Genomic DNA, 19529 nt, shown 5'->3' on the forward strand with positions numbered 1-19529 from the left:
GAGCGCGCACGCCACGCAGAGCCGACGCGCTGACGTCACAACACTTGTTTTTTTAACCCCTTTGGAAGTACGTGTAGCTCAGGGGTCCAACAGCACAACCTGTTTACTAAGTACATTCATTCATTCATTCACTCATTTATATACAGGGATGTTAAAGGTGCTGCTGCGGCTCTGGAGTGTTGTTTCATCATTTTGTTCCTGTAAAAAATTTTGGGGCACCTCTATTAAATATTGAATTCACGTGTTTCAGTTGCTGACAGGTGTAATAAATCAATTACATAAATGAAATGACACATACATGCTTTAAACGTTGCAGCAACAGTTTAGGCAAGACTTTTTCCAGTTCCAGCATGACTGCATTCCTGTGCAAAAACAATCTCTATAAAGACATGAAGAAAAACTGGATTTAAAGAAGCTCCAGTGTCCTGCACAGAGCCCTGACCTCGGCCCCACTCAACAGCTCTGGGACGAACCAGAACACCAACTGATCAATGCAAATGCAGTCATCTTTTGACTGAATGGGCACAAATTCCCATACACATATACTTCAAAGTCTTGTGAGAAGCCTTCTCGAAGAAGTGGCAGTTGTATTTTTATGAAGTATGTGTGTACATATATACACTCGAATACAACACTGTCTACATTCTTCCATTTCATTTATTTATTGATTCTCCCTTTTCCCAATTTAGATCTATTCAGTTCCCAGTTACTCTGGTTCCCTTCTGCTGATTCCTTGACACCCAGGCTGGCTGAGCAGTGCAAATTCATCCCAAATGTGAATCCCAAACCAGAACTAATCTGTTGGTAAAAATAAACGAATGAAAAAATCTCAAATGTGTTAAAATCATAAAACAAGTTAAAGTGCAGCTCTGAACTTCCACCGCAGGACAGCAGGAGGCGCCGATGCACCACAAACCAACAGCGCGGTGAAGAAGAAGAACGATTGTAGCAGCAGCTCGTCTGCGCTCCAGATGAAATATTTCTTTATTTACATTAAATTGATTATTTATTAGTTTAATATTATTATGTTTATGATTAAAATAAATTTTACGTGTTGTAAAAATCCGATCATTTAAGGAGATTTATCTCCATTTTGCTTTAAACTCAAGGTAAGTTTCACTGATATTGCTAACCGCTAAAAGTTAGCATCCCAAATCCATTCATCCTCCCTACATAGTGCACTACACAGTGTATTAGAATAACGATTATAAACCCTACATAGTGCACTACACAGTGTATTAGAATAACGATTATAAACCCTACATAGTGCACTACACAGTGTATTAGAATAACGATTATAAACCCTACATAGTGCACTACACAGTGTATTAGAATAACGATTATAAACCCTACATAGTGCACTACACAGTGTATTAGAATAACGATTATAAACCCTACATAGTGCACTACACAGTGTATTAGAATAACGATTATAAACCCTACATAGTGCACTACATAGTGTATTAGAATAACGATTATAAACCCTACATAGTGCACTACATAGTGTATTAGAATAACGATTATAAACCCTACATAGTGTATTAGAATAACGATTATAAACCCTACATAGTGCACTACATAGTGTATTAGAATAACGATTATAAGCCCTACATAGTGCACTACACAGTGTATTAGAAGAATGATTATACACCCTACATAGTGCACTACACAGTTCATTAGAATAACGATTATAAACCCTACATAGTGCACTACATAGTGTATTAGAATAACGATTATAAACCCTACATAGTGCACTACATAGTTTATTAGAATAACGATTATAAACCCTACATAGTGCACTACATAGTTTATTAGAATAACGATTATAAACCCTACATAGTGCACTACACAGTTCATTAGAATAACGATTATAAGCCCTACATAGTGCACTACACAGTGTATTAGAAGAATGATTGACAGTATAAATATATCATGTTTTTATCTTTCTCTCCTAATCTGTGTTTATTGTGATTTGCTGGTTTGCTTCATGAAGATCTGAAGATGGAGGACGGTAGCACTTTAGATGGAGGTGCACCAGGCTCTGTGGGACACCCTGTCACCCCTGTGGAGCAACAGAACGGAGGATTCCAGGAGAAGCTCAGCAGCTGTAAGTCTGGTTGCTCCATAGAAAGATGGAGAGTGGAAATAAATGTGGTGTCTGGTGCTTTTGGACAGTGGGGGTGATCTTCTGTCGGTGTGAACGTTAGGTGGCGCTGTGAAGGAAGAGACGCAGGAGCCGAAGAGCTACGATCACGGAGACGACCTTCGTACCGGTCTGAATATTATCTGCGTTAAAGAAGAAGAACCCGAAGAAGACGAGATCCTCTGTAAGACTACAGGACCCGTTAGAAAGCAGTCTGGAGTTGTGATGATGACACGCCCTATGTAGTGCACTACACCTACAGCAGGAAGTGGCTTCAGATGGAGCTCGTGCCTCTGATTGGTGCTTGTGTTCTGTCCTTCCAGACTGTGAGGAGTGCAGATCGTTCTTCTTCAACAAGTGTGAGCTTCATGGTCCACCTCTCTTCATCCCTGATACTCCTGTTCCCACGGGCAGCGGCCAGCGAGCCAGACGAACCCTTCCAGCAGGTCTGGAGCTCGGAGAGTCTGCTGTTCCTGATGCCGGTCTGGGAGTGTTTAATACCGGCCAGACGGTACCAGTCGGTGCCCATTTTGGAGCCTACCAGGGAGAAGTGGTGGAGAAAGAGGAAGCCATGAACAGCAGCTACTCGTGGGTGGTGAGATGTTAAAAATGTCTAAATCTCTTGTGAACATGAAGAATATTGGACTGGATGGGTTCTGTCCCAGCTAATGAAATGATGAGTGCAGGTGAACCACAAGGTTGTGTGCTCTCCTCTTCTCATGTTGGAGCCACTTGATGTTCTTGAGTGCTCCTCTTCTCTTTTTGCAGATCTACAGGAGTGGGCAGGGTGAGGGCTACATAGATGCCAAGAGAGAGACACACGCCAACTGGATGAGGTGAGAAGGACACGAGTGAACTGGGCTTCCTCCTTCCTCCTGGTGTAGAAGCATCATTGAAGCTTTGTGTTGGTTCTCCATCAGGTTTGTGAATTGTGCTCGTAACGATGAAGAACAGAATCTGGTGGCGTTTCAGTATCGAGGGGGAATTTTCTACCGCTGCTGTCGAGCCATCAGAGCAGGACAGGAGCTCTTGGTGTGGTACAGTGAGGACTACGCTAAAGATCTCAGCAGTGTGTTTGATTTCCTCTGGAACAGAAAGTGCTCCACACACGGTTCGTTCCTAACACTGGGGTTTTATTACAAGCATTATGTGGTCGAAAGTATTGGGACACCTGACCCTGAGCCCGTTTCTTATCTGTTCCAGGACTGAATGATTCCCGGTTGCTCTTCAGTCACGATGATGAACGTGTTGGGCTGATAAACCTGGAGGGAATAAATTACGGCTCCGTGACGCCCCCCACCACCAGCTCCATCCATCCAGAGCTCGGGAACACCTCCGGCGAACAGCTTCAGAAGGAAGGTGGCGGGAAGGGCGTGGCCGTACAGAGTCATCGACAACAGCACCGGCGCATTCACGAGGGAGAGAAACCGTACGAGTGCTCGCTGTGCGGGAAGACCTTCACCTACCAGAGCACTCTCCAGCGTCACCAGCACATTCACACCAAAGAAAAACCGTACGTCTGCTCGCACTGCGGCAAGAGCTTCTCCCAGCAGAGCACGCTCCAGCGGCACCGGCGCATTCACACCGGGGAGAAACCCTACAAGTGCTCGCACTGTGAGAAGAGCTTCACTCAGCAGAGCACGCTCCAGCGGCACGAGCGCATCCACACCGGGGAGAAACCCTACCGGTGCCTGGACTGCGGCAAGAGCTTCACTCAGCACGTTCACTTTCAAACGCACCAGCGCATTCACGTCGGAGAGAAGCCCTACCACTGCATGCAGTGCGCGAAGAGCTTCCTCAACAAGAGTCACCTCCAGCAGCACCAGCACATTCACACGGGAGAGAAACCCTACCAGTGCTCGCAGTGTGGGAAGAGCTTCACCAAACGCAGCAACCTCAAAGCGCACCAGCGCATTCACACAGGACTGAAGCCGTATCGGTGCCCGGACTGCGGGAAGAGCTTCACCCGGGCGATTAACCTCCAGCAGCACCAGAACGTCCACTCGGGAGTGAAGCCGTATTACTGCGCTCAGTGTGGCAGGAGCTTCTCTCAGAAGATTCACCTGCTGACGCACCAGAGCATTCACACCGGAGAGAAACCCTACCACTGCCTGCACTGCGACAAGAGCTTCTCAGACAAGGGTTCCCTCAAACAGCACCAGAGCATTCACACCGGAGAAAAGCTGCACCACTGCTCGCTGTGCAGCAAGAGCTTCAGGGTTCGAGGTCACCTGACCATACACCAGCGCACTCACACCGGAGAGAAACCCTACAACTGTTCACTGTGTGGCAAGAGCTTCATACAGGCCAGTCACCTGCAGCGACACCAGAACATTCACACCGGGGAGAGTCGCTGCCCGTGCCCGCAGTGCGGCAAGAGCTTCAGCGACCGAGGGACACTCAGGAAGCACCAGCGCATTCACACAGGAGAGAAACCCTACCATTGCTCCCAGTGTGGAAAGAGCTTCACGTACGTGGAGACCTGTAAGAAACACAAGTGCGTCGGTACGGCCGGTAGCTCATGACGGGCGAGTTCGGCAGATTCTCGTCTGATCTGTATAAATGTGTAAAAGATTTCATCTGTTTAACTTCATAACATTTGAAACACGTTTTATTATTTGTAAGTAGATATTAATCATCTATATTCACAAAACATCCATCACATCACAGAGCTGCTCGAGAAGAGCCGTTATCAACATGCTCGGACTCTCAGCGCAGTGCTTCATACACACAAACACACAAACACACAAACACCTCGTCTTACATCGAATTCAGTCCAAGAGTCCTTTCACTGGGCAGTGATAGCTCAGTGGTTAAGGTACTGGACTAGTAATCAGAAGGTTGCCGGTTCAAGCCCCACCACTGCCAAGTTGCCACTGTTGGGCCCCTGAGCAAGGCTCTTAATCCTCAGTTGCTCAAAATTGTGTTCAGTCATAACTGTAAGTCGCTTTGAATAAAAGCATCTGCTAAATGCTGTAAATGTAAATATAAAAAGGTCCAGGATACCCTATAAGTAACTCCATAACATCGTTAATACAACACGACCTTCTGAAGTTCAACATTTAACTGTCTTATACAATAAATATATAAATACATTTATGAATTTTAATTAATGCAAATGTAAAGAAAAACACAAATTCAACACGAACGCAAATCTGCATAAACCGCAACGAAGCAGCGGCACCGTGTGGCGGAACCTGGAACTACAGGCACCGAACACCATGTAAATAAAACAATATTTTCAACATTTTTATTCATTCATTCATTTACTGTCTGTTTTACCACTGCTTTCTCCTGGTCAGGGTCGCGGTGGGTCTAATTAACTGGGCAAAAAATAGGAAACAACCCGGACAGGTCAACAGTCCATCGCAGGACACACACACACACACACACCTAAAGAGACTTCAGTATTTGCAGTTGTCCTGACTGCATGTCTTTGTTTGGACTGTGGGAGAACATGCAAACTTCACACAGAGAGGACCCGGAACCATGTGAGGCAACAGTGTTACTCACCGAGCCACCCTAAATTTTTATGCTTTTATACATTTGATATATTTAAACATTGATCACTCGGTTTCCATTATTTATTGTTTAAGGTGATTTTTATTTTTATGTGGTTTTAATATTTTTGCTAATTGACGTAAAGCTGAAAATAATGTATGTGGAGGTGTGTGTGTGTGTGTGTGTGTGTGTGTGTGTGAGACTTAACCAGTGTCCACAGTCTGACTGGCTTTAATAATCATGATTGTTAATTTTAGTAATTAATATTATACAATATTATGTGATGCTTTAATTAACGATGCTTGATGAGACTCATTAATGACGTTTTATGTTACACACAGTGATTGTACTTGTTGTTCTGTGCTTGATCCGTGGCACTAAAAGACACTTGCGTCTTAAATAAATCTTATAGTGTAAATAAACTAGAGACAAACATTATTCATACAGCCAGAAGTATGTGGACACAACCATGATCATAAGTATCATGTTATAATGAGTCTCACTATTCTGTACACAACATTTGGAAGTGTGTCTGTAAGAACTTGTGCTCATCTGTGAGGTCTCTACACGTTTCTGAATGAAAATGAGAGCAGGTTTTGGTGGTTCTAACTCCTTTATTTAATATTTAACAGGTTTAACAGTGAATGATTTTATATAAAGACGTTACAGCTCAGGTTCAGAACGTTTCTGAAGAATCAACAACAAACGTTTAATATTTCGGCCTCTTCACGTTCACCCTGCGAGAGAGAGAGAGAGAGAGAGCGAGAGAGAGAGAGAGACAGAGAGAGAGACAGAGAGAGAGAGAGAGAGAGACAGAGAGAGAGAGAGAGAGACAGAGAGAGAGAGACAGAGAGAGAGAGACAGAGAGAGAGAGAGAGAGAGAGAGAGACAGAGAGAGAGAGAGACAGAGAGAGAGAGAGAGACAGAGACAGAGACAGAGAGAGAGAGACAGAGAGAGAGAGAGAGAGAGAGTCCAGATATTAATGATCATCTAGGGTTAGTGAACATGCTGAGAGATTAATGTCGAGGTTTTACTCACCCATCAGCCTCCATCTTCTTCCTCTTCTCAATGATCTGAGAACAGCAGGTCAGGTTTCATTATTTATATGAATATTTAAATTATATATATATATACTGTATATATGTATGTGTGTGTGTGTGTGTGTGTGAATAACGACGGTGCAGATACTCACGGCGCTGATCTTCTTCCACTGTCGATCCAGCTCGGCTTTCTCGTTGGTCTCTTTGAAGCGGCGAGTCTTTCTTCCCTCCGACATTTTGATCCCGTACTGAAAGGCGGCCCTGCGGGGATCGAACACAGAGGGTGAGGACGGCAGCACCTACACCACAGGAGCACGGCCTCCAGTGGCCAGCAGAGGGCGCGACAGCAGCACGAGGACGCTCCGATCTCTCTTTTCCATCGATGCTTTTAAGGCGCCTGAGCACCTCGAACCTTAAAAGCATCGATGGAAAAAAGAGATCTGAACCCATTATATCATGGTTATAAGTGGTTATAAGGTACGACACAGCGGCGTGTGCGTTCTTACTTGGGTAAAGCTTCTTTATTGTTCATGTAGTCGCTGTATTCCTCCTGTGTGTCGAAGTCCCAGCGACCCAGCGGCCCCTTCTTATTACCCTAAAACACACACGGGGGGTCAAAACATCAATCCACCCATCACGACTAAAATCAAACTAATAATAATAATCATCATCATCATTAAAATAATAAGACTAAACTACAGTACAGTGTAAATCAGTGTAACCTTACCTGGTCCATCTTACTGTAATCAACCTCTTCATCACTGTCCACGGCTAGATCATCCATCCTACACACACACACACACACACACACACACACACACACAATGCTGATTCTTCTCTGTGCTCTGATGTTTCTGTGTGTGCGTGAGTGTGTGTGTGTGTGTGTGACATAAACCTACGTTGCCGGGTAACACTCGGCGTAACTGTTGGACATCCCGAAAAAATCCCCAAGGTGTTTCTTCTCATCACGTCTGGTTCCTGCAGTGAGAAAGAGTTAAGGAGCAAACACACCTGCTGCACAGGAGCACACATCACTGTTCCCACACACACACACACACACACACACACACACACACACACACACACACACACACACACACACACACACACACACACACAGCTGTATGAGGATATGTTTCCTGCCACTGTCCTGCTGCGGCGTCTGCAAACTTCTCATTAATGAGCTTAATCTGATCCTTCACTGATCCTGGACCTGTACAGAGAGACCAGAGTCAATGTTCAGCTCACACACACACACACACACACGTACACGTACACACACACACACACAAAATAATTCATAAAATAATAGTTCATACTGACCTTTATCTAAGTTCAAGACCTGCAGAGAGAAACCACAAACACCAACGTCAGTAAAACACACACGACCCCCACCTTTACCTTCCAATTTAGTCATATCCAATTCCCTAATGCACTGGTCAAGACAGCCTCCTCAGACACACGTGAAGCCATGTGAACTGTACGTCTCCTCCTCACCTCATCATCAGCTCGAGGTTTCTCGAAGTAGCTGTGATGGTGTTTCTCCTCCTCTCGCTCCCTCTCTCTCTCCCTCTCTCGCTCCCTCTCCCTCTCCCTCGCTCTCTCACGCTCCTTCTCACGGTGACGCTCCTTCTCCTTCTCACGCGAGGGTTTGGACGTGGTTGGGATGTAGTCTCCGATATCGTCGAAGATACTGCGGGGACACAAACAGCATGTTCACTCCGACACACACCCTCGCACACCCTCACACACCAACACAGACCCTCACACACCCTCACACACCAACACAGACCCTCACACACCCTCACACACCAACACACACCGACACAGACCCTCACACACCATCACACACCCTCACACACCGACACACACCGACACACACCAACACACACCCTCACACATCATCACACACCGACACACACCCTCACACACCGACACACACCAACACAGACCCTCACACACCCTCACACACCATCACACACCCTCACACACCAACACAGACCCTCACACACCCTCACACACTCGTCCTGACGTTATACGTGATGAGATCAGAGGAGAGGAGGTGGTGAGGTCACCAGATCTTACTTTATATCTGCTTCTGGAGCTTTTCTCTCATCCAGCTTCCCTACAACATCCAAACACAAACACCAGTCACAACACAGCACCCAGTAACAGAGCGCCACAGAGACACAGACCTACAGTGACCTGAGAGATAAATGGGTGAGGGGTTAGGGGTGAGAGATTAGGAGTGAGAGGTGAGGGGTTAGGATGATGGGTTAGGGGTGAGAGGTGAGAGGTGAGGGGTTAGGGGTGAGAGGTGAGGGGTGAGAGGAGGTACCTTTGTCCCTCTTCTTGAGTTTTTTGTTGCGTGTGCCCTGTCTGAGGTAGGACAGGATCTGGGTGAGTTTACTGATCACGATGTCGTTGGTGGTGAGGGTGGTCTGAGCCTGAGCACAGAGCGAGAAACATTCAATAAATGAATATAAATAAATAATACATTAAAATATGGACAAAAGTATCGGGACACCCCTTCTAATAACTGAATTTATGTGTTTCAACAGTTACTAACAGAAGTAATCATTTCATCATATAGATTTCATCTTCTGACTGGGCAGCAACAGTTTAGGAAGCCGTGAGAAGCTGCTGTTGTTCTAGCTAAAAGCATCACACAGGTTCAGTGTGCCAGTCACAGAGCCCGGTACCAGCTGTATGGCAGCACCTTCACCTCCACCAAAATCCTACGTGATTTTCCTATAATGTGTCACCGAGTCGCGCCCGTCCGTACCTCCATGGTCGGACAGTCGGCTTTGCTGCGGATCAGAGTGGTGGGGATGTCCGTGTCCGCGTACTCGTCCTCCAGATCCACCACGTACGCCATCCTGCCCGGCAGGAAGAGCTCGTTACGCTCCGTCTGACGGCCCTTAAACAGCATTCGGTAAATGTTCCTCCCTGTGGAGACGAAACCATACAGGGGTATAGATAATAATAATAATAATAATAATAATAAATAATAATAATGATAATTACACCACAACCCAAATCAAAGCAAGAACCTAGTGAGAACCTCATCACACTCACCGAGTCTGGTCTTAAACTCGATCTTCTGTTCGGGATCTTCATCTTTCCTACACACACACACACACACACACACACACACACACACACACACACACACACACACACACACACACACACACACACACACATAAAGTCAGTGGGTGTGTGAGCGTAGATCACAGCTTAGTCTGGAAAAAACCGCAGTGGGAGGCTAGTGGGTAGGGCTTTGGGCTATCAACCGGAAGATTGTTGGTTCAAATCCAGGCTCTGCTATGCAGCCACTGTTGGGTCCTTGAGCGAGGCCCTTAACCCTGTCTGCTCCAGGGGCGCCGTAAGGTGGCTGACCCTTCGCTCTGACCCCAGCTTCCAAACAAACTGGGATACGTGCAGAAAGAATTTCATTGTACTGCACACCTGTATCTGTATATATGATAAATAAAGGATATCTTCTTCTACTACGGTAGAACTACAGGCACCTACCAAATGTCATATAAATACAACAGAATCTTACATTTTAAAGCTTTTAAATATTATTATACATTATTTGATATATTTAAACAGTAATTGTATGTGATTTTGCACTTATTTATTATTTTAAGTAATCCCCCACCCCCATTTCCCTCCCAATCTAGTCGTATCCAGTTCCCCGATGTATTTCACACTCCTGATCGAGGAGACACGTGTTCAGCACCGACCGCTCCTCGTCCCCTGCACCGGGTTCATACGGAGATCTGTATCGCGCGCACACACACACACACACCGAGTCACGCACCGATCTCAGCCAGCAGAGGACGCAATCTCGGTTTCAGTCATTGTCCCGCCCCTCACAGACACACAGCCAATCGCGTGTCAATGATAGCAGAGCTGAGGTTTGAATTGGACACCTGGAGATGTCAGTCCTGGAGAGCTTGGGTGTTTTACCGCCTAAATATTACGGGGTTTTGATCTTTTTGGTGTCCCTCTGTGGAGGTGTTACTGTAGTAATGTGTGATCAGACGTACTTCACTTCCTTCTGTACTTTCTCTATTATGTCCTCCTCCTCTCTCTCCTTACTGGTGATCTCAGCTCTCACCTACACAACACACAGTAACCATCATCATCATCATCATCATCTATACTGGGTACAATCAGATCAATCAATCTAACTTCTGCACATGGACTTACTTTCTGCAGCAGGGCGAAATCCAGACCCTTCACCAAGTGAGTGTGCTCCATGTCACCACCCAAGAACTTGGACTCCTGGATCAGTTGGCGCCTCTTTTCCGCGGCGGACTTGTCCCTGTGAGGAAAGGCGTTTGAGGTTAAACCGATGTATTCCTGTATCTTTACTGCGGCAGGTGGATTGAACCCAGAACGGTAAACTCACGCCTCGGCCGTGGGTCCCACTGCTCTGTAGTTGGCGGTGGTGCTGATGAGCTCCGTCTCCTCGTAATCTTTGTTGACGCCGTCTCGTCTCTCCCTGGCTCGGTCTCTGTACTTCTCCGCTAGCTCTCGCTCGCGCTCCAGCTCCTGCTGCCTCAGCTTAGCGTAGTAGCTGTACATCACAGAGGTACAGGAGGTTCAGCGCTAACACACCTTCCACACAGCCGTCTGACCGGGCGGGGTCGCAGATCCACTCACCTTTTCTTCTTCCTTCTGCGAGCGGCAGGATCCTCGTCTTCGTTATACTCCCGGGGCATTCTGGGTAACGGAGAATTCATGATCAGTGTTTTTATTAATGCTGGAGGTCAGTAGTTTACCTGCAGCTAGTGCACTACAGAGGGTTCAGGAGCCGATACGTTACACTCTGTATGGTGCTTTATAGAGTGTAGGGTTCATTCTGACGGTTCCTACTGAAGCGCAGGAGCCAAGAATTCATCCCATAAAGGACAATCCCAAATCCCAACAGGCTGCACTTTAAATAAACATAACCACATACTCATGATGGCGGGATTTGGACGGCGGCGCCGATGACGGAGTGGCTCGTGGGGTCATCAGGAGTTTCCTGAAGTCCTCGTTGGTCAGCTTGGATCTACAAATGATAAACAAAGCAGCAGCTTTAAGGACAGAAGAGATTCTGTGCAGTGAGTAAAGAGAACCAGGCCTGAAAACATTAGTGTTCCTTTAGTTCTGCTACAGAACCCTAAAACAGGCTGAACTGTGGAGAAACAGAGAGGGGTCAGGACTCACTGCAGCGCTGACCGATGATCCTCCACATCATGACCGTCTGGAGCCAGAGGGTTGGAGTAAAGCTCAGCTGGAAGAAAATAAAAAATACATCAAATAATGACGAGCGGAATCATTTCCATGTCGTGCATCTGTATGTGCTACAGTCTGAAGCTAAAGTTTGTGCACCCCTGGACAAATGTCATATCATGTACATTATTATTAGAAAATGATTTTTATTTTGTTTGAATTAAATATAAAATAAACAAATAAGTGAAAACTACATCTGCAACAGATTTAAATGTGATCATATTTAATTTAATGTCAGAACTTTATATTATAAATTCAATAAATGTGCAGTTTGCTACGGAGCCCCTTAGGGGTCACTAAGGAAAAAAATATATATGAAGACAAAATCCGTACCCTCGGTTTAGTAAACCGTACCCTCAGTTTAGTAAACCGTACGCACGGATTGTCTGCGTTACAAGTTTTACTGTGCGCCCACACCCCGTTTTACGGTAATACAGTTGCGAAGCATTGAAGAGAATAAAGCATCTTTTTACAGCTGGGGTGATGGGATAGCAAACTTATTAAAAAGTCAAATCAAAATCTTATCAAATGCCACCCCACAATCATAAATAACACGAGTACTCATCTTGTGATTTGAGACTATTTTACCTTAGGAATTTAGAATAATAGGATTGCAAACCAACGTAAAGTGAAATGTACAGTATAAATGTCTGAGACTCATAAAGTCAGTAAGTAGAAGTATTCTTTAAGAGTCTGATGGGGCGATTTGATAATAATTTGATTTGCATTTTACTTTACGTTGGTTTGCAATCCTATTATTCTAAATTCCTAGGGTAAAATAGTCTCAAAATCACAAGATGAGTACTAGTGTTATTTATTGATTTATTTATTGTTTATTTATTGTTATTGATTTGACTTTTTAATAAGTTTGCTATCCCATCACCCCAGATTACTACAGTAAAGATGTATGAAATGTATTCCATTAATAAAAGAGTTAATGCTCTTAAAGAAAAAAGTGGAGTACTTTGATAATAATTTGATTTGCTTATTTTAGACCTTTCAAATTGGTCTGTAAGAATTCCACTTGTTTTAATGGAATTTTAAAATTATACATTTGCATAATTTTACCATGTTATGTGCTTTTGTTGCCTATATATATATATATATATATGTATATATATATATATAGTTGCGAAGCATTGAAGAGGATAAAGCATATTTTTGCAGCTTAACATACTATATATTAGATATAACAAACACACACACACACACACACACACACATATATATATATGTGTGTGTGTGTGTGTGTGTGTGTTTATTATATCTAATATATTAAGCTGCAAAAAGATGCTTTATCCTCTTCAATGCTTCGCAACTGTATTACCGTAAAACGGGTTTTAGGCGCACAGTAAAACTTGTAGCGCAGTTAGCGTGACCGCGGACGGACTTTAAACTAAGAGTACGGTTTACTAAACTGAGGGTACGGATTTTGTCTTCATATATATTTTTTTCCTTAGTGACCCCTAAGGGGCTCCGTAGTTTGCTCCATACAGGGGGTAAGTAAAAAAAACACAGATTTTGGCTAGTAGTGACCAAACGGCATAATAGATTTATATAATAAACTTATATAATAAACTTATAAATAGATTTTTACCATTTTTCGACAGTTTTTGGACATATAAGTATTTTATTATTTAATCAAAACATAAAACATTCTACCATAAAATACATGATCCTTACTAATGCATGTAAGGTAGACAATTATATGATCTATATTAAATGATATTAAAACTGTTTATTAAACACTGTAAATGTAATATGTATGCTTATTTGCGATTGTTTGTTTTCATCCGAAGCTAAACGTTAGCAACAAAAGCTAATAGCCACACTAACACATTCCCGCTATCTTTCCCACTAAACAGAAGATTATTAACAGTATAATAAAGAACTTACTGTCCCTCTCAGGCATTGTGAAGCTCTGAGTAAATAAATTCCTGCTTTAAATGTTATTATTGTGTTCTATTCTCGTGGACTGTTCGCTGCTAGTCGGTGGCGAAATGAGCTGATAGCAGCGGTGCTACACGACTGCGCATGCGCAACTTCACACGTTTCAGTGCAACCGTAATGCGCGAATGGAGTGGAAAACAAATAAATAAAAGAAAATAATAATATAAATAATAATAATTATAATAATAATAATAATATAAATCATAATAACAATAATAATAGCAGCAACAACAATGATAATAATAATAATAATCACAAGACTACTACTACTAATAATAATATTATAAATAATTATATTAATAGCAACAACAACAACAACAATAATAATAATAATAATAATAATAATAGCCAGTTTAAGGGTGCCTCAGCTAGTAGCTGTTTTTACACTATATTTACATTATTTAGTAAATTACTTTTGTTCAAAGCAACTCACACTTGACTGAATACAGTGCACGCATCTGAGGTGTAAGGGCCTTGCTCAGGGGTCCAACAGCAACAGTCTAAAAGGGCTTGAACCAGCGACCCTCTGATCACTAGTACTTTACCCATAACCACTGAGCTCCCACTGTTCCCTCACACCCAGCATCATTACTGAGGCAGACCGACGGTCACTGACTGTTTCTTCACCCTTTCATTATCCTGCAGAAGGTGGCTTAAGTGGTCTAAAGTAAATCCTGGATCTGTGCTAGTGCAGTGTGTGTGTGTGTGTGTGTGTGTGTGTTACTGGGTGTGTAGTGCAGTGTGTGTATTCGCCGCTAGGTGGGGCTGTAGTGTGTGTGTGTGTGTGTAGTGCAGGTGTGTGCGGGTAGGTGGGGCTGTAGTGTGTGTGTGTGTGTGTGTGTGTGTGCGGATAGGTGGCGCTGTAGTGTGTGTGTGTAGTGCAGGTGTGTGCGGGTAGGTGGCGCTGTAGTGTGTGTGTGTAGTGCAGGTGTGTGCGGGTAGGTGGCGCTGTAGTGTGTGTGTGTGTAGTGCAGGTGTGTGCGGGTAGGTGGCGCTGTAGTGTGTGTGTGTGTGTAGTGCAGGTGTGTGCGGGTAGGTGGCGCTGTAGTGTGTGTGTGTAGTGCAGGTGTGTGCGGGTAGGTGGCGCTGTAGTGTGTGTGTGTGTAGTGCAGGTGTGTGCGGGTAGGTGGCGCTGTAGTGTGTGTGTGTAGTGCAGGTGTGTGCGGGTAGGTGGCGCTGTAGTGTGTGTGTGTAGTGCAGGTGTGTGCAGATAGGTGGCGCTGTAGTGCCGCGCTGTGTATCAGTATGAGTAGAAGCAGCGCAGTGAAGGTCAGTGGAGGGAAGATGGCGGCGGCGGCGGTGAGGATAATCGGATCTAATCTGAGTAAGAACCTGAGAGAGATCAGACTGCACTTCTGTCAGAATCAGCCCTCCAGCCAGGGAGTCCGGTAATTATTCACCATTACACCTTTATTATTTATTATTATAGTTATTAATAACCGCTATTAATCATTATACTCTCACCTGAGTCAGAGTTCTGTATCAGTCCTGCACACCATAACAAACTATAAATACATCAGTAACAATCATTTAAACCTTCAGATCAACTCATTATTATTATTATTATTATTACTACATTTACTTTTATTATTATTGTTGTTATTATTATTATCGGCATCATCAATATTAATAATAAATATAATAAATAAACATTTTATTTGAAAAGCGCCTTTCATGACACCCAAAGGACACTGTACAATAAAAATATAGAAAAGCTAAGCAAAATAAATAAAATACACATTTACTAAGCAAAAATAAATAAAATACACATTTACAAACATGGGAAACAGCAAACATGTGGCACAGTTCTGAGTCAGCTGGAAAAGATGTTTTGAGGGTTTTGAACACTGCTGCAGATAAGATTTCTGTACTTCTGGTGGGAGGAGCCTAGCATCACCATGGCAACCTCACGGCGTTGCAGTGACCAGAGTGATGGAATGTTGCTGTTAGCATGCTGTTGGTAAACAAAAGTCCGAAGTGAGGCTCGGTGGGAATATTTAGGCCTTTGCAAAATACCAATGTCGCGGTGGAGCAGTAAAGATGTTGGAGGTTTATACCGTGAATGTCCCAGAGCATAGAGTTCACTGAAAGAGCGCTCCATCGTCATGATGAGACCGCAGACGTTGTCTAGACCAGAAAAGTTGCAGAGACTCCAGCCATCCAATCCCAGCAGCCAAAGGAGCAATTCCAAACAATCCACATTGACAGAGAAAGGAGTTATCCGCTAACTCTCACTGCTCCGGATACACCGCTCCACATCATAGAAGCATCAGCAACACAAGCACAGTAAAAAAGATCCCAAATCCAGTGCATAAAATCCAGTCAAATGTTTCGTGCAATGTTTTCGTTCAAACAGTTTCACCGGGGGAGAAGCGGCATCCGAACACACCAGCGTAACTCTAACGACCCAAAAATGCACGAATGGCTAGTGACCACAGGAGTGTGCGAAAAGATGAAAATGAAAGAAAATTACGATAAAAATAAAATAAAATACGGCAACGGTAGCGGCAGCCAAATGCGCCAGCGTTCACCATCACCACCCATATTGTTTGTATTATATTATTAATATAGTTCCATTATATTATAACCGTTATCATTAGTAATTTGTTAAACTATTAACATTAATACTATTTACTGTAGTTGTTATTATCATAATCAGCATTATTATTTATATGATTATTACTTATTTTATTATGGTTAGTATTATTGTTGTAGTTTCATTATATTATAATTTTTTAAACTATTATTATTAGTTTCATTATTATTCAGGTTACTGTTGCACCTTAAGAATTCTGACACTCATTTACATTCTCAGTATTTAGCAGATGCTTTAATCCAAAGTGACTTACAGTACTGTGCTTGTATACAGTCTAAGCAACTGAGGGTTAAGGGCCTCGCTCAAGGGCCCAGCAGTGACCACCAGTCAGTGGTGGGGCTTGAACCAGCGACCTTTCGATTACTAGTCCAGTACCTTAACCACTAAACTACACCTGCCCTCTTTTATAAAACATCTGTACAAAATAAACTATTTCTCTGTGTTGTGTGTGTTGTGTGTGTGTGTTGTGTGTGTGTGTGTGTTGTGTGTGTGTGTGTGTTGTGTGTGTGTGTTGTGTGTGTGTGTTGTGTGTGTGTGTTGTGTGTGTGTGTTGTGTTGTGTGTTGTGTGTGTGTTGTGTGTGTGTGTGTTGTGTGTGTTGTGTGTGTTGTGTGTGTGTGTGTGTGTGTGTGTGTGTGTAGGGATTTTGTACGTGATCACTATGTGACTCTGAAGAAAGCGAATCCTGAGTTTCCAATCCTGATCAGAGAATGTTCTGGAGTTCAGCCGCGACTGTGGACTCGATACGGTAACGATCCACCAGTAATCTCACCACACCACTGGAATCTGGTCTGATCTCAGTCTGATCCTGGTCTGATTCCAGTCTAATCATGGTCTCATTTTAGATGGATCCCAGTCTGATCTTAGTCTGCAGCCCTGTTCTCATACACACTGATGGTCCGGTATTACTGTTGTCACACCTGTAAGGTGTGTTCATGTGTCTGTGTGAAGTGGGCGTGGCCAGACAGTATCCATTTATTTTCCCAAAGGAGGGATTAATATTTTGAGGGATTAATATTTTGGTTTACCTTCACTTTTCAAGTCTGGAATTGGCTGTACCGAGCTGTACAAACACACATTATTAGTGTATAGAATTAATGTGTGTGTGTGTGTGTGTGTGTGTGTGTGTGTGTGTGTGTGTGTGTGTGTGTGTGTGTGTGTGTGTGTGTGTGTTTCAGCGTTCGGTAAGGAGCAGAAGGTGGCGCTGGACAACATGACCGCTGAGCAGGTCGCTAAAGCTCTAGAAAATGCTGCTAACATGAAACCCTGAAGATCTTCAGTCTTGAGCGTCTGTGATTCCTCCCGAGCGTCTGTGATTCCTCCCGAGCGTCTGTGATTCCTCCCGAGCGTCTGTGGTTCCTCCCGAGCGTCTGTGATTCCTCACGAGCGTCTGTGATTCCTCCCGAGCGTCTGTGGTTCCTCCCGAGCGTCTGTGGTTCCTCCCGAGCGTCTGTGGTTCCTCCCGAGCGTCTGTGGTTCCTCCCGAGTGTCTGTGGTTCATGTTCTGTATTATTATAATGAATTTGAATAAAGGTTCTTCATGCTGGTTTCTGTTGATCAGTTTCCACCACAATAAAAAAAAGCTTTATGCATAAATCTGATCAGGTAACTTCTGTTAGACGTGTCAGAGGTTCATCAGGACCTTCACACTCACTCACACACACACACACACACACACACTGAGCACCACATGCTGGACCCCTGAGCACTCAGCACTGAGACGTTCTACTACTGCTGGAGCTCTGCTGTACGGTGGAGGAACCATGATGATCCCTGATGTTCAGTTGAATATATCCAGGCGCACTTTATGGTGCAGATCCTCTCTCCTGATGGTTCCACATCTCAGCATGTGAAGGTTCCTGTACGTTCAGCTATAATACTGATGAATAAACACATTATAAGCGTTAGGATGGAGTGGAGCTCCGTCTGTGTTCTCCACACTCACAGGTTCAAACCTCATTAAAGATTGAGATGCAGTGGGATGCAGACTGTGCAGTAGATCTTCACCTGCAGCGTCCCACCCTGAACCCTCGGGACCTGCAGGAGAGCCTGGAGAACATGCAAAACGAGCTCATACACTAAAAAGTATCTATGTTTAGGTGTTTCTGACACGCCCGATTTTAACAGCTGTATTAAATCAGTTTTATTAAATATGCTTTCAATATAGTGGTAACAGTTTAGGGAAGGTCCCTTCCTGTGCACACAGGGTTTGATGTGGAGCATTGGTGCTTCCCGAGTGGCTCAGCTGGTAGTGTGGGTGCCACCAGTCAAAGTGGGTCCTGGGATCTGGGCTCAGTTATTACCTTTAATCACTGTTTGTGAGGAGTTTGGCATGTTCTTTCAAGGTTTGTGGATGTTTCATTTAGATGCACTGATTTACTTACTGTGAGTGTGTGTGTGTGTGTGTGTGAGAGTGGGTGGGTGTGTGTGTGTTTGGGGGGGCGGAGTGTTTTTGGGAAGACTGGAACGGGCCGGTCTGGTTCAGTTCCGGAACCAAATCCGAGTTAAAACAAGCCGCGTCTGATCCGGGTGAGTTTAATAACGGAGTGCGATCCGATTCTGATCCGATTCTGACTCGATTCTGATGAAATCGGTTGATGAAGGAAGAACCAGAGACCCGAGGACCGAACCGAGAGGATTGAAGCTGTGTGATGGGTGTGTCTGAGTTCCTGTCCGGACTGAGGAACAGCAACAGGAACGTTCCTGAACTTTTAATTTATCCTGAATTATAAGTGATGAGAAGAACCGAGCAGCTTCTGATTCACTGTGAGTTGTGATTCACTTTAAGAGTTCTGATTCACTGTAAGAGTTCTGATTCACTGTAAGAGTTCTGATTCATTATAAGAGTTCTGATTCATTATAAGAGTTCTGATTCATTATAAGAGTTCTGATTCATTATAGGAGTTCTGATTCATTATAAGAGTTCTGATTCACTGTAAGAGTTCTGATTCATTATAAGAGTTCTGATTCACTGTAAGAGTTCTGATTCACTGTAAGAGTTCTGATT

General features: G+C 43.9%; 3 protein-coding genes and 1 long non-coding RNA gene across 5 annotated transcripts; 2 read left to right on the plus strand and 2 right to left on the minus strand.

Annotated features, from left to right (window-relative positions):
* The first annotated feature begins 940 nt into the window (after nt 1–940).
* On the plus strand, nt 941–5390 carry LOC134330109 (zinc finger protein 501-like). Of its 2 annotated transcripts, XM_063011069.1 has the most exons (6): nt 941–1109; nt 1994–2107; nt 2208–2738; nt 2912–2979; nt 3064–3254; nt 3347–5390. In XM_063011069.1, exons 3-6 carry the CDS (start codon nt 2715–2717, stop codon nt 4666–4668), a joined length of 1605 nt encoding a protein of 534 aa, XP_062867139.1. In that variant the 5' UTR covers nt 941–1109; nt 1994–2107; nt 2208–2714; the 3' UTR covers nt 4669–5390. The 2 variants fall into 2 exon arrangements, with proteins under 2 accessions (XP_062867139.1, XP_062867140.1); XM_063011070.1 differs by lacking the exons at nt 941–1109; nt 1994–2107; nt 2208–2738 and adding an exon at nt 2743–2829.
* Nucleotides 5391–6238: 848 nt separating this feature from the next.
* On the minus strand, nt 6239–13991 carry ik (IK cytokine). The gene is made up of 20 exons (XM_063011068.1): nt 13874–13991; nt 11912–11978; nt 11661–11753; nt 11363–11422; nt 11109–11276; nt 10907–11021; nt 10744–10814; nt 9764–9810; nt 9471–9634; nt 9024–9132; nt 8771–8810; nt 8183–8378; nt 8009–8027; nt 7820–7898; nt 7585–7668; nt 7413–7470; nt 7192–7280; nt 6838–6946; nt 6684–6718; nt 6239–6381 (listed from the first exon to the last, which is right to left on the minus strand). Exons 1-20 carry the CDS (start codon nt 13887–13889, stop codon nt 6354–6356), a joined length of 1647 nt encoding a protein of 548 aa, XP_062867138.1. The 5' UTR covers nt 13890–13991; the 3' UTR covers nt 6239–6353.
* Nucleotides 13992–15173: 1182 nt separating this feature from the next.
* On the plus strand, nt 15174–18068 carry ndufa2 (NADH:ubiquinone oxidoreductase subunit A2). Its single transcript, XM_063011317.1, has 3 exons — nt 15174–15315; nt 17164–17270; nt 17701–18068. Exons 1-3 carry the CDS (start codon nt 15212–15214, stop codon nt 17790–17792), a joined length of 303 nt encoding a protein of 100 aa, XP_062867387.1. The 5' UTR covers nt 15174–15211; the 3' UTR covers nt 17793–18068.
* LOC134330265 (uncharacterized) lies at nt 15653–16255 on the minus strand. Its single transcript, XR_010014992.1, has 2 exons — nt 15985–16255; nt 15653–15881 (listed from the first exon to the last, which is right to left on the minus strand). It is a non-coding gene; the product is annotated as an uncharacterized LOC134330265 (long non-coding RNA).
* Nucleotides 18069–19529: the final 1461 nt, after the last annotated feature.

Source organism: Trichomycterus rosablanca, chromosome 16 (genome assembly GCF_030014385.1).
Source record: "Trichomycterus rosablanca isolate fTriRos1 chromosome 16, fTriRos1.hap1, whole genome shotgun sequence".
Taxonomy (NCBI): domain Eukaryota; kingdom Metazoa; phylum Chordata; class Actinopteri; order Siluriformes; family Trichomycteridae; genus Trichomycterus; species Trichomycterus rosablanca.

Bases quoted from the DNA above. Each gene is read 5' to 3' on its own strand.
- LOC134330109 (XM_063011069.1), top strand. From the start codon at position 2,715: ATGAACAGCAGCTACTCGTGGGTG. The intron at 2,739-2,911 runs GTGAGATGTTAA...CTCTTTTTGCAG, and splicing joins ACAGCAGCTACTCGTGGGTG to ATCTACAGGAGTGGGCAGGG. The intron at 3,255-3,346 runs GTTCGTTCCTAA...TATCTGTTCCAG, and splicing joins CAGAAAGTGCTCCACACACG to GACTGAATGATTCCCGGTTG.
- ik (XM_063011068.1), bottom strand. The intron at 7,669-7,819 runs ATATCCTCATAC...ACTCTTTCTCAC, and splicing joins GCAGGACAGTGGCAGGAAAC to TGCAGGAACCAGACGTGATG. The intron at 7,281-7,412 runs GTAAGGTTACAC...TGTGTGTTTTAG, and splicing joins ATTACAGTAAGATGGACCAG to GGTAATAAGAAGGGGCCGCT.
- ndufa2 (XM_063011317.1), top strand. From the start codon at position 15,212: ATGGCGGCGGCGGCGGTGAGGATAATCGGATCTAATCTGAGTAAGAAC. The intron at 15,316-17,163 runs GTAATTATTCAC...GTGTGTGTGTAG, and splicing joins CCCTCCAGCCAGGGAGTCCG to GGATTTTGTACGTGATCACT. The intron at 17,271-17,700 runs GTAACGATCCAC...TGTGTGTTTCAG, and splicing joins GCGACTGTGGACTCGATACG to CGTTCGGTAAGGAGCAGAAG.